At 37.8% G+C, this 12396-nt stretch overlaps 1 protein-coding gene across 1 annotated transcript in view; it reads right to left on the bottom strand.

Moving 5' to 3' along the window:
* Positions 1–4120: 4120 nt before the first annotated feature.
* GRIN2A (glutamate ionotropic receptor NMDA type subunit 2A) overlaps positions 4121–12396 on the bottom strand; it is a 192497-nt gene continuing 184221 nt past the window's right edge. The window contains exons 12-13 of the mRNA XM_075718478.1: positions 7525–7763; positions 4121–5908 (exon numbers count right to left, since the gene is read on the bottom strand). Of these exons, the coding sequence (XP_075574593.1) occupies positions 4121–5908; positions 7525–7763 (2027 nt within the window). The remainder of the gene's footprint in view (positions 5909–7524; positions 7764–12396) is intronic.

Here is a 12396-nt window from a genome sequence, read left to right as displayed (position 1 = left end):
TATTTATGAGATGCTGCCAAAACACGGCGAGTTGGCGGTGATTTGGTTTCTGTTTGTCCACAACACTCTTTCTCCTAACCGAGCTTCTTAGATAGCAGAATAATGAAGTCTGAGCAAAAGCTGCAAAAACATTAAATTAAATTTTCCAGAAATACAAAACCTCTTAATTTTCCTTAATTTTATCTTATATGTTAAAATACTTTATTTCCATGCGTTTAAGTTAGTGGGTGGCTACACTGTTCTAAGAAACACAAGCAGAACACAAAATCCATTTGAAAGGAAAAAGGAAAATCTACTGTGGTGAAAAGGGAAAGACAAAAACATGAAGAAATTCTACAATGTCTTTAAAAGAGGAAAAAAGCAAGAGGCAGGTATGTCTATGTAGCTGTTTTTACCTCCATGTACCTACTCCATTCCTCAGCAATTCAATATCCTGCCTCCATAAAAGTTGTCGTCCAGGAGCAGTGTAACACTACAGGACATGCTACCAAGAATGGCCCATATCATTTACAGCCTGATTCAGTTCCAGCTGGAGTCACAGGAAATCTTGGTGATAGGAATGACCAACAAACTGCTAGAGCTGTAATCAGGAAAATGTAACAAGTCACCAGCACCATCCAGAAACGTACAGAAAGGATGGCCACTTATGCAGGAAGATTCTTTTCTCCTCTTCAAGAATAGCAGCAGCTAGAGTGAGAGAGAGGGAAATACAGAAAGTCTTGATCTCGGTTTAATTGAAAGTCAGTGCAAATATATCAACAAAGCTCAGGCAATACTCAGAATTCCACACGCTCTACAGCTGAGCCTCACAAGCTGTGGCTTGTGGCTGTACTGTTGAAGATTTTTCTTCAACTTCTCAGCTTCTTCTTCTTTACATGTATACATCTGCAATCACACCAGCTACTTGCCTACAACCCTACACTTTAGCCTTTTCTTCCCCCTTTATTCACTCATATTATATGCCAAGATCAAAACAACAAATGCATGCAGATTCTTATTCCCTCTACTTTCAGTATCTGTGTTTTGTTTTTCTTTTTTTTCTCCTTTAAGGCAGCATCTTTTATTTCCATGTGAACAACTGCTGTGCAACATTATCAAGTCTTCCCTCTGTCTCTTTAATTTGTTTTGGTTTAGGGGAGGTGGTTGTATTGCATATTTACAGCTAATAATAATAAATCTCCACAGTCACCAGAAATCTGCTCAAATCTGAAAAAAACAAACACTGCAATATATTTCTTCATAGCTAATTTGCTTGCACATTTCACAGAAGGATAAATCCACCTGGGTTTAGGATGTTTACATTTGGATCTCAACAGTTTACTTAGAAAACATTGTAAATGGGAATTTTTCTTTCCCCCAAATTCACATACAGTACTTGTCTATATATTGAATTGTGTGTGTCTAGTTAGATAGACATGAGGATACAAAAGACTTGGAGCAATCAGCAAATAGTTTGAGGGCTTTAAGATGATGTGAAAGACAAGAGCCGCCACTGAGTCTTATGATTCACTTGGTAAAATCCTCAGTGACTTGCATGGCAGTTTTTGGTACGATATCAGCAAATACTATATCTGCTGAAACACACCAGGTAGTTAAGATTTTAATTAATGTATTATGATTTGTATTGGAAATTAAAAATTGACTGAAATATTTTTATTAAGCTCACTATAACAATATTTATGCCTTTAGTGCATTTGCCTTTCTGTAGACCTAAGACAAATAGTATACCTATGTCTTTGGGAAAAGATTTTGGTTCATGAAAAGTAGTGTTCATCCCATAAACACCCATGCTTAGCTCATACAACTACTCCTAAGAAATGTGAATCTCTCTAAGGGCGGATAAGGATCTTCTGTTCATAAAAACTATATCAGGTGAGGAACCAGAAAGCATACCATGTGAATCGGGGCCAATAATTGTGACCAAACATTGAATAAAGAATACTCAAAATGTATGTGCTCTAGACAGCATACATATACCCATAGATATGCTTTCTGAACATACTTATAATAAAGTATAGTGAGATTTTTGGAAGCTGGAAAGGGACTCAGAAGCCCAAATCTCATTACATTTCATTCTTTCAAAAATACCATCCTTCACGATCATGGTGAATGTACAAATATATTTGTAGACACCAAGAACTCATTCTGGACTGTTTGGTAGTTAAAGTCAGCTTAAATCTGTTTAGTAAAAAATTGTAAACAAAATTCAAGAAGCTGTATTTTGTCCATCCCTATATATCATTTATACTATCTAGCTTTTGCAACTCTGCTCTGCAGTACGCTATTCCAAATTAAACTACTTGCATGCTGTACCTCTGGCATGGAGATAATACAATTACAGCTGATAGGCATGATTCTATTGAAAAGAGTTTCAGTTTAGAGAAAAGTTAGGATAATATTCACATTTTTCCAATTCACAGTGGTAATGGTTTCCCTGCTCACTGTTCTTCAGTGAAATGTAAGGAATGATGCTTGAATAATCTAAACTTCCTCTACACAAAAAAGCTAAAGCAATTCTCAGAGTAGCAGGAGAACGGGAGAGCGCCACCTGTTGAATGCTTTCAGTATTTAAATATATTAGCAATTATATTTACTTCTTTTGTTTAAATTAAATTTACATCTGTACACTCTGCTTGTGGAAGACTTCCTCTCTTCCCTTCCACACTCCCTTATGGTTAAAATGTTGTGTTGGTTTTTTTTTTTTTCCCCAGTGGGGGTGAGGAGGGGTATGTACCAGACATTTTATTTGTGAAACAATCTGATTGATCTTTACTCGAAGTAAAAGTCATATGACAGTGCATCCCTGTTATGTGAATTTCTTTGTATACCAGCAAGTGATAATAAAGATACTGCTCCTTAGTTACGTGTGCATATATTCAGTTTATATAACAGACTTGATCAGAGAGGTTAAAAAAAATCGTCTGATGTTCAACAAATATACACAATATTCTGGAAGGAAGAAGTCCCTCAAAAGGTGTTAATCCTTCACTGTGTATGCAAATAAATGGTACTGTGCTCCTCACTGATTACACTGAACATATGGCTGTCGGTGTTTGATACTGTGCTAACAGTTTTAATACTATTAACATACAATTAATTAGACGTCACTACTACACTATGAACAAAGAACTACAGTGGGTTAGGATTTGGTTTGGGAAGTGAAGGAGAAAAAGAAATACTATACAGCCCTGAGTAATCAACAGTAAGGGGCAAATGCAAACTTACGTACACATTAGGCCTCAAGGTTACTAATAAAGTCCACAGCTCCATAGTAAGTGCCATATAGTGATATCTAAAAATATATACTCTGGATTAGGCAGCTGTGAAATTTCTGACAAGATGACTGCAGACTTTTCAATGAACTTAGTTCGTAATGGTAAGTGCATGTGAAATATAAGAAAAGCATTTGTACATTAACATTAACCAATATCCATGGGGCTTCCTTTTGGTACACAGCAGTTCACATGTTTGGGCCTACAACCTTCCCATTTATATTCTGTCAGTCTAGAATGAACATACTAATTTTGTGCTAACACACTGTATTTTATTTATTACGGTCATGGGGTTTGGGGGTTTTTTTTAATTATTATTTGGCTTTGAAAATTATTATGAAGCTAAAATATCTTTTTGAAAGTCTAGCTTTCTGTTCTCTTTTAGAGACTTACTTTTGAAACTGTGCAAATGCATTCCTAATTCTTTTTGTCTGTGTCATACTACATGCATGCCATATTGCTTATCCAGTACTAGAAAATCATTAAACATTTCTAAAGACAAAAGTACATTGAATGATATTTAGCAACATAAATCAGAATAACCAAAATAGTGAAATAATTAGATACAAAACAGCATAGTTGCCAACATATATTGGGGCTATTTCAGTACAGCTTGCCATTTATATATAAAGCATACATAAACGGCTATTTTTTATCCTTTTCAACAAGACATATTTTAAAAGGATAGTTAAGAGCATACTAGTTTTCCTATTCATGTACAAAAGTATACTGGGAAAGGGAGAGGTTTACATATCATTTACCATAGCAGGATACTGTTAAAGGATAAATTCTCCCTCTAAGATGGTGGCAACTATTTTTTCCCTATAGATAAAGTGTTCATGGAAAATTTAAACATCTGATTCAATGCTAGGCATTTTCTTACACACACGTCTATTGCTACAGGAATTTAAAACCCTTGGAGTTGAATACAAGCTATTCCTATTTGCAACGTAAGGCAAAACATGCTCTGAAATGTACATGTCATTATGGATCCGACCATCCCTGGAACAGTATGATGCTGTAGACTTTATGGATGACCTTAAATAATTATCATTTCTTCCTCTTGTTGGTAATGAATGTTTATAAAGATCAGCTGGACTTCGCCTAAGAGATAAGTGCTGGTCATCACGATACGAGTGCAGAAAGGGATTATCATCTGAGTGAACAGGATACAGGGACTTGCTCCGCTTACTGTCCTCTAGAGCATGAGTTAAAAGTGAGGCCTTGTTGCTCAACAGTTTGCTTGAGGGAACACTAAACATGCTTGCATATGGACTACTTTGTAGAAATTTCTCTCTTTCTTTCAAGCTTATACTACGAGAAGGTCTTCCAATATCCATTTCCCTGGACTTATCAGCAATATTATCAAAAGAATGTTGCCTGCTAATCCTCAACTTTTTTTTATGATATTGCAGAGCATTATTTTGTGACCAGCTGTGCTCATATATTTCTTCAGGAAGTGATAAGTTCGTTGTGTCCTGCAGCATCTGATCTTCTTCGATATCATAGAGGTTCCCTATCCGCAAGCACGCGTCACATTTATAGGGAGATCTGCTTGAATAGTGTCCAGCATAAGTGGGCAAATTGGAAAGACAGCTCCTGCAGTGGGTAGAATTCTGTCTGTATCTATCGTTCATGTCAACTAGGGAAGCATTTTTATCTTTTAAAGTGTAGTGCTTTGCATAAAGTTTATACTGGTCATTATTTGGAAGACCGTCTTCATTATGCAAGGGAGTCCTGTTAGCATGGTCTGCTTTCCTGTAGTTGTCATTGTGATCTTGATAAATGTCAGGAAACTCTATAGTTTCTGGAAGGACAATGTTTTCGACGTACTGAGGTGTGTCCAAGCGGAATCCTGGCTCCTTGTCAGCATCAATTGTGTAGATTTTATCCCGTGGAGAGCTCTGTTTGGTTTTCAGATATGTCAGTTCCACTTCACTACAGTCTTTTGGGTATTTTGATGCTACTGTCCTTTTTTTAAAATTGTCCTTGGTTTTGTGGTGCTTGTTGTTGTTTTCAGGTTCCATATGGCAAGTAGCTCGGCTTGATGTCTCTGATACATCTGAATGGACAATCTCTTCAGGAAGGTATCTTTGGCTTTTCACTGAAAGCTGCCTGTTTTCATCTGACCCATTTTCTCTCTGGGAACTTTGGCTCTGACGTACAGATTCTTGACGTAAAGATTCAACAGATTTCCTCCAAAGCTGCCTGGGTCTGGAGTTCACTTTTGCTTCTGCTGTTACTGCAACCTCTACTGTATTTGGATTGGACTCATTCAGTGTGAGAGGATGCTGACCTTGGAAAACATAGTTGTTAAGATTGTCCTTGTGTCGATTGCCAGGAAGTGTCTGCAGTTCACTCATGTTGTCCCCAAAAAGGTTGTCCTTTGTCTGAAAGGATCTGTTATCAGAAAATAGCAAGTTTCCCTTATCCATGACCATATCCATAACCAAGGAACCTCTCTGAATAAAATCAGCTGTTCTTTTGGGGGAGTTAATTCCTGATTGATTGATATTGGTCATATTTTTTGCTGTTCGCAGTAGTTTTAACATGTTGGTTTGGGAATTGGTCAAAGTAAAGTCAGGAGACTTCTTTTTTTCTTCAATGTGTACTCCATGAATGCAGCTGTAAATACCCTGTAATAGGAGTAAATATGACAAATTAAATCACTAGGTGTAAATTTTAAATACTTCCATTCTATTTTTTGTTAAAAATAAAGAACAATTAAACATTGTTTATCTAATGACTGGAAAGATTAAAGGTACATATCTATTCTGTTAGCAGTTTCTTATATTGATATGGGAGAATAATTTCTGCCATATCTGTCGGCCCTGTAAAGGAGAAAAATTGCCAGTATTTTACAAACCAATGGTCTGGGTTGGCCTCCAATGCTTATTCTAGAAAACAAGATTAGAAGGTACCCCAAAAGGTTCCCCAGTCCCATCACAAAATGTGACTAAACTTCAGTAATGGAAACTATTATTTTAAACCAGTGATTAAATTATCCCTCTAAACAAGACTGCAGTCAGGCTATTTTCTTGGAAGTTAAGGTACTCTTCACTTTCACTGAAATAAAAAGGCTTCTAGTCATGGAATTTTAGCTTTTCTGTATCCTATCCTACTACATATGAAAAAATCCCATCTCTTTCTAAAGCCTGAGTTTGAGTTCATTTTCAGCAAAAGGCTGAAGTCTCTCTTTTAACTCTAAAGTCTTCAGTCACTCCTGTGAGCTCAATTGACATTTCTGACCCTGTGAACTTGTAATTCTCAGAAATTTGCCTTTGAAATAGGTACTTTTTTCCCCCCACATTGGCTAGGAGAATTTCACATGTAAAAGGCCCAAAGTATAAAGTTCAAATGTAAAGTGTGGAGATTAAAGTATATATGCTTTTCTAGACAATGTCCAACAGGGTAGGGCGGAGTACTTTTAACGGAATTCCAATACAGTCCATTTACTCAACAGGGTAATTTCAGCACATTTTAAAGCAATTAGGCATTTTACTATCATTTTCCATTCTCCTCAGCTATATAAAAGAAAAAAATCCAGCAAAGTCAATTACCTAATGAAAGTACTATGCATTTAAAAAATGAAAAAAAAAAAGAACAAACCCAACTCGTTTGTCAAAAATATAAGAACAAGCACATAGTTCCCTTATTTTACTACAAGTATCAGTTATTTGGATATGTAAATCTACTTTGGGTTTGGTAAAGTTATCATTAAATCCTGTCTTAGTGTCTAACCAAACATAACACTTGTGTTTGACCTTTTCTTATATGGTTTATTTAAGTTTGCTATCAAGAAAAGCTTATAAAAAGTATTCCAGTATATTTTTATCACTTAAAATCCACTTGTTTAAGAAATATACAAAACTGAGAGCTAATGTCTGTCATCAATTTAGTGCTTATTTTGTTTGGATTTTTTTTGTGGAAATGAATCCATTTCCTGTATCTGAGCAGCCCACCATTTCTTCATCAAAATTTCCCATAAATGTATTAGTTTCCAGCTTTTGATTACTGATTATCCTGGCATATGAGAATTCATACCCTGGAATAATCCAGTGGAGAAAAGATTTCCCATAGAGTGCAAGTACATCCTACATCCCAAGCCCATTGAGCACTCTACAACACCACACTGATGCTCTAACATGTTATTTCAAATGTCCAAGTGGGAATAAAAGGAAAGATAATGTTTTAGAGAGGTAGCGCTTATTCTGTCTGTTGCCTGAAGGGGTAAAATGAAAGTAATACTAACCCTGCTGATTGAGAACAACAATCCCGGCCTATCTGAGCAGACTCCAGTGAAGCAGAATCTAAGTTTCCAGTAAAATAAGTGCTCCCACACAAAGGTTATTAAACTGAGTGCCATGGCTGCTGCAAGCATGTAAAACACTCCTGCCATGTTGTCAATGTCCAGCTGGCTGCTCATGACTTCATTCTTCTCGTTGTGGCAAATACCAGTCAGCCACAGGGTTTCTAACTCTTCCATTTCCCCTGGGGAGAGCAAGGAGTCAAACGAGTTAGAATGCAAAAATTACTGCTCACATTATTTGAAAGTCTTTGCATGTTTAAAAACACAGCACCATTTAATGCTTCATTTGTGGAGCACTTCAGTCTTATCTACTAAGGATTTGCAAATACAGCAGATTTCAACTCACAGCACCCTAGTTTCAGATGTCCTCAGATTTCATAAATTGTGTCGAAAGATGGCTGCTCTAGAAAGTAGGTTCTGTGATTTGGGTAAAATTTTCTTCTGCTTGCTATAACTAGTATCACTTGTTACAGAGAGTGGAACTGGAGGGTTCCCATCCTAGGGGATTCCTCCAGCCCCTCCACAAGAGCTGCATTTGGTGCATACTCAGACCCAGGAGGCTCCTTCCATCCCAGTCCAATAGGTGCCACCGGTGCTGCTCCGTCTGCAGGTCCAGCCGGTAGTAAGCCCGCGTGTGTACTCCAGAGGTGCCAATGCACACACAGACCCTCACAGACAGCAGGGCCCTTAGCAGCACCCACATGGCACTCACAAACACAAATAAAGATGGCCTGATCCTCCTACTCCTGCCTGCCAATGAGGACTGAAGTTTGCTAGTGAAACACGCACACACCATCACTTGTGTGATTCACTAACACACCAGTATTTACAGATAACATCTGTGCCCAGACCCTATATGCCCCTTACCCAGGCACCAGCTTGGACCTTGGGACTTTTCAGAAGTCCCCTAACAAATCACATCTGCCCCCACACTCATAAACACCGAACAGAAAGCAAGATCACATCAAAACCAGCTAAGTAGGAACTGAGTTTAGTAAAGAGATGGGACAGGCTGTAGCGATCAGACACAGCGCTCAGTCAGACAAGCATCCTGACACACAACCAGACCCTTTTATGCCCTCCCTCTCCGTTTTCCTACACTTGCTCCTCCCTGATCCACTCTGACCCCTCCCTTTGGCCCTTCCTTTAAACATTGCAAAATAAATTTCACATGTTTCACAATCCCTTTAAAACATGTCATAAGAAGTTTGTTCTTTCCTGTAAGACCCATGATAACCTTATTTCCCCCTTTCATATAAGTTGCAACGTTCTGGCTGAACCTCTCCTGACACGGACTTGGTAGTGTAGGTTAATGGTTGGACTGGATGATCTTAAAGGTCTTTTCCAACCTAAACGATCCTATGATTCTATGTCTGGTCTTTGCTATTGTCTCTGGTATCTCTTGTTCCTTAGGGGTTGTGTATCTGGGGATTTGATTTATTACTGTTCTGGTCTCTTGTTTTAATTTTTATGTTGAACAGCCACTAACCAGATAACCTTACAATCCAGGTATCTACATATCCTTTGCATCCACATATCCCCTCCATATTTTTACACCAGCCTCCCCAGCCCAAAAAGATGTTTTTGAATGTTAAAAGACAGACCATCCAAACAACAAAGATTAAATGGCAATTTTAAAAATCCAGCATGAGCAGCAGCGAGCAGGTCCAGCAGCTGGCTGCCCCTAGATGTTGCACTGGGCCATCACTGCAGTAGTCATTAGTCACATTTCCTCTCAAAGTTGGCTGCATTTCAGTAATAGGTGAACTGATTCAGAGATGCAGGTTTAAACCACTTTCTGATGTACAAGCACTTTAGGAAGAAAAGACATTATTTATCAAAACTTTCTGGTTTTCTTCCCCATAATACTTTTATTTATGGCAAAGCAATGACAATCACCAACACTGGATGTAAAATCACCTAAAGCATTATGTCTGAAGGTTACAGTAATGTTATATTGGAAATGGAAAGCTTGACTAGCTTTAGCTGTACAACACATGCAACAAATGAGGAAAAATAGTTGTATATGATACAGTATTAACAAAGTCTATTGTGTTTCATACACCAGCTGCTTTTCTATAGAAAATAACTGTCACAATACCTGGATACTTACAGGAATACAGTATGCTCCTTTTCCTGTTTAAGTTTCTCTTTTTTTAATTTTTATTGTAACTAGCAGTATCTTTCAAATACAGCTCTTCTCCTGGCTTTCTGTCTCTTTTTGTTTTGTTGTCCCCCAGAGGCCTGGGTGATGCAGTAGCTGCAAACACTTCCCATGTCATGTACTCCCATCCCAGCCTTCTCTCTCATGGTGCCCCGGACACCTCACTCTGCTCCCTCCTAGCCCTCTGGATCACCCAGCCTTTCTTCTTACAGTCTCCTCTGGCCTTTTGCTGCTGCCACTGCCTGCTTCCTGGGCAGCGGCAAAATAAGAAATGGCATCATCATGTGCCTGAAACAGAGCATTCCTGGTTTCTGGTTCTGGCTCTGCTGCATCCTTACTGCCATTAACACACCTCATTTACTTAAAGCTAAGGAAGCAGATCTGCTCTCCCCCTCTGTTGAGTATTCTTAGACTTAGAATCCATATTTCACCAATGAGATTTGGCCTCAGATGAAGGACACTATCACTTAGCAGTGGCTGCTACTGCCAACATGGACAGAGGTGTGCCAGAAACTGTAATTGTTCCTGCCAAGACTGTTTTTTATATTGCGTGTTATATTAATTTTCAAATATTTAGTGGTGTTCTTACCGAAGCATTGAATGTGCACAGATGCCTTTTTACTTTCTTGGGGATATAGTCAGCTGAGTAATTATATTATTATTTTTAATGGTATAAACTTCACTGTTTCTAGAAAATACACCAGGCAATACAGAGGGCCAGAAAGTACAGTATTAGCTGGCTTGGTGTGTTTCCCAATTTAGGATATGGCTTCAATTTGGGGGAAGAATTCCCATGCTACAGATCCCTGATCCTTACCCAGTGATCAGGGAATACATTTTCAGTATTACAATCCATACATCATTGGAGTAAAGATCAGGAAAAAAGAGCTAGAAGCTATAATGACATTTTAGCTACTTTCAAGCTAGACTAGAAGATCAATGACCTGCTGTACAAGAGCATTTTGCAAGATAGAGTGCCAGGGCACTAGGAAAGCTGCAGCCCACAGATGATTTGGGTGTGTGAGTTGGAAGTGGAACACAAGACTGTGATGTAGAAATTGCTTCTCATAGAATGTTAAGGAAAAATTGAAGTAGAAAGGATAAGTACTGAGGCACTTTAGCAAAGGCATTTCACAAATTTGTAAGAGACATTATTTGGTTCCTAGTTGATTCTGAGTTTAGTTTTGTGCTTGAAGCATGAATTGAACCTCTACATCTGAAAAAGGCAGTATATCTTCTCCCAAATTACAGTGCTCAATCTTAAAAAATACCTAAGAGCATCCCCAAAGAAGAAAATCAATCCTAATGAATCTTTAAAAGTCTTCTAATCCAGGGCATAGGGACAATAAATTATTAATTGTAACAGTATGGATATTGTACACTGTCACTACATAGATAATTGGAGTTCATTATTGCATTTCCATATCTTGGAACATTTGGATTTCTTTTGTTCTGCTAAACCTCAGTGGACTGTTCCCCTCATCTCTCTTTCAAGTCCTCCAAAAGGTCTATGAATAAAACTCTCAGAGGCTATAGAAAAGAACCCAAGCCCAAAGAGAGCGCAATATTTCTGGTTTGTGCATTAGTAGCCAAAGCTCTGACAATCAGCCCTCATTACTTCCCACAGGAAAATTCACATCTCCCAAGATTGTCAAACATCAATTTGATTTGACTGCTGTGCCCTTTTACAATTCATACCAAAATTCACAAAGGAATTTAAACCTCTTTTTTATTACTGTTTCCTCTGTGTTTCTTTCCCTTTGGCATGTACATCTAAAGTAACTATTGATAATCCACTAACCTTTCCAAAAACGTCACTACAGAAACCAACCAAGCTTGTTTTGAGTCGAGATAAATGACAGTGCCCTGGCAAGCTACAAAGAACAAAGCATCCCAGAGTCTCACAGATCCTGCTGTTGCAATATCCCTTCCATTATATCTGACAATGACAGAAATCACTGTTAATTAATACCCAAAAGTAATCCACAATTTTCTAGATTGCAAAGCACCGTGAATCATTGGATTGTCATATTTATGAAATTATATTATCTGAGAATGGACAGATTAGGCTGGCAATTCTGGTCTATAAATATAAACCAGTTACCATATATTTACATACGTGTGCGTATACACACAGAAACACAGACAAAACAGTTATTAATTTAACTGTAATAACACTTCAGTTAAGCTGACCCTATAAAACTGGCAAAAATGCCCAATCTATTTATTGCTTTTCCTGGCCATTACATTTTACCCAAGATATTTACAGAAGGCATAACATTTTTATCACAAAATCCCCAGGTATGATGGATTTTTTAACTCAGGTGTCAGTTCATTCCTTATAAAAATCAGCCACTTGCAAACTTGGCCTGGAGTTGGAATTCAAAACATTGAACTTTGAGGCTAGTTAAACTTTGATTCAGAAGAAAAATATTTAAAAGAATCAAGTCCTTTTGGAGGAATGTTGTTGTCTTTTAATCCTTTTGGGTGGTCTAACTTGTGAGGTGAATGTATAGGGTGATGACACCTATAGCAGTATACTAGTCTTGGCAACTGAAAAGCTAGTAATTCGTGATTACCAGGCACTGGAGAGTTCAGTTGTCTCCATGTAGGCATAATTCTAATTAGCAAGTAACAGCTCCAAATATTCC

This window comes from Pelecanus crispus, chromosome 11 (genome assembly GCF_030463565.1).
Source record: "Pelecanus crispus isolate bPelCri1 chromosome 11, bPelCri1.pri, whole genome shotgun sequence".
Classification (NCBI taxonomy): domain Eukaryota; kingdom Metazoa; phylum Chordata; class Aves; order Pelecaniformes; family Pelecanidae; genus Pelecanus; species Pelecanus crispus.
The sequence above is the reverse complement of the archived record's forward strand: the minus strand, read 5'-3'. Positions and strand labels throughout refer to the sequence as shown.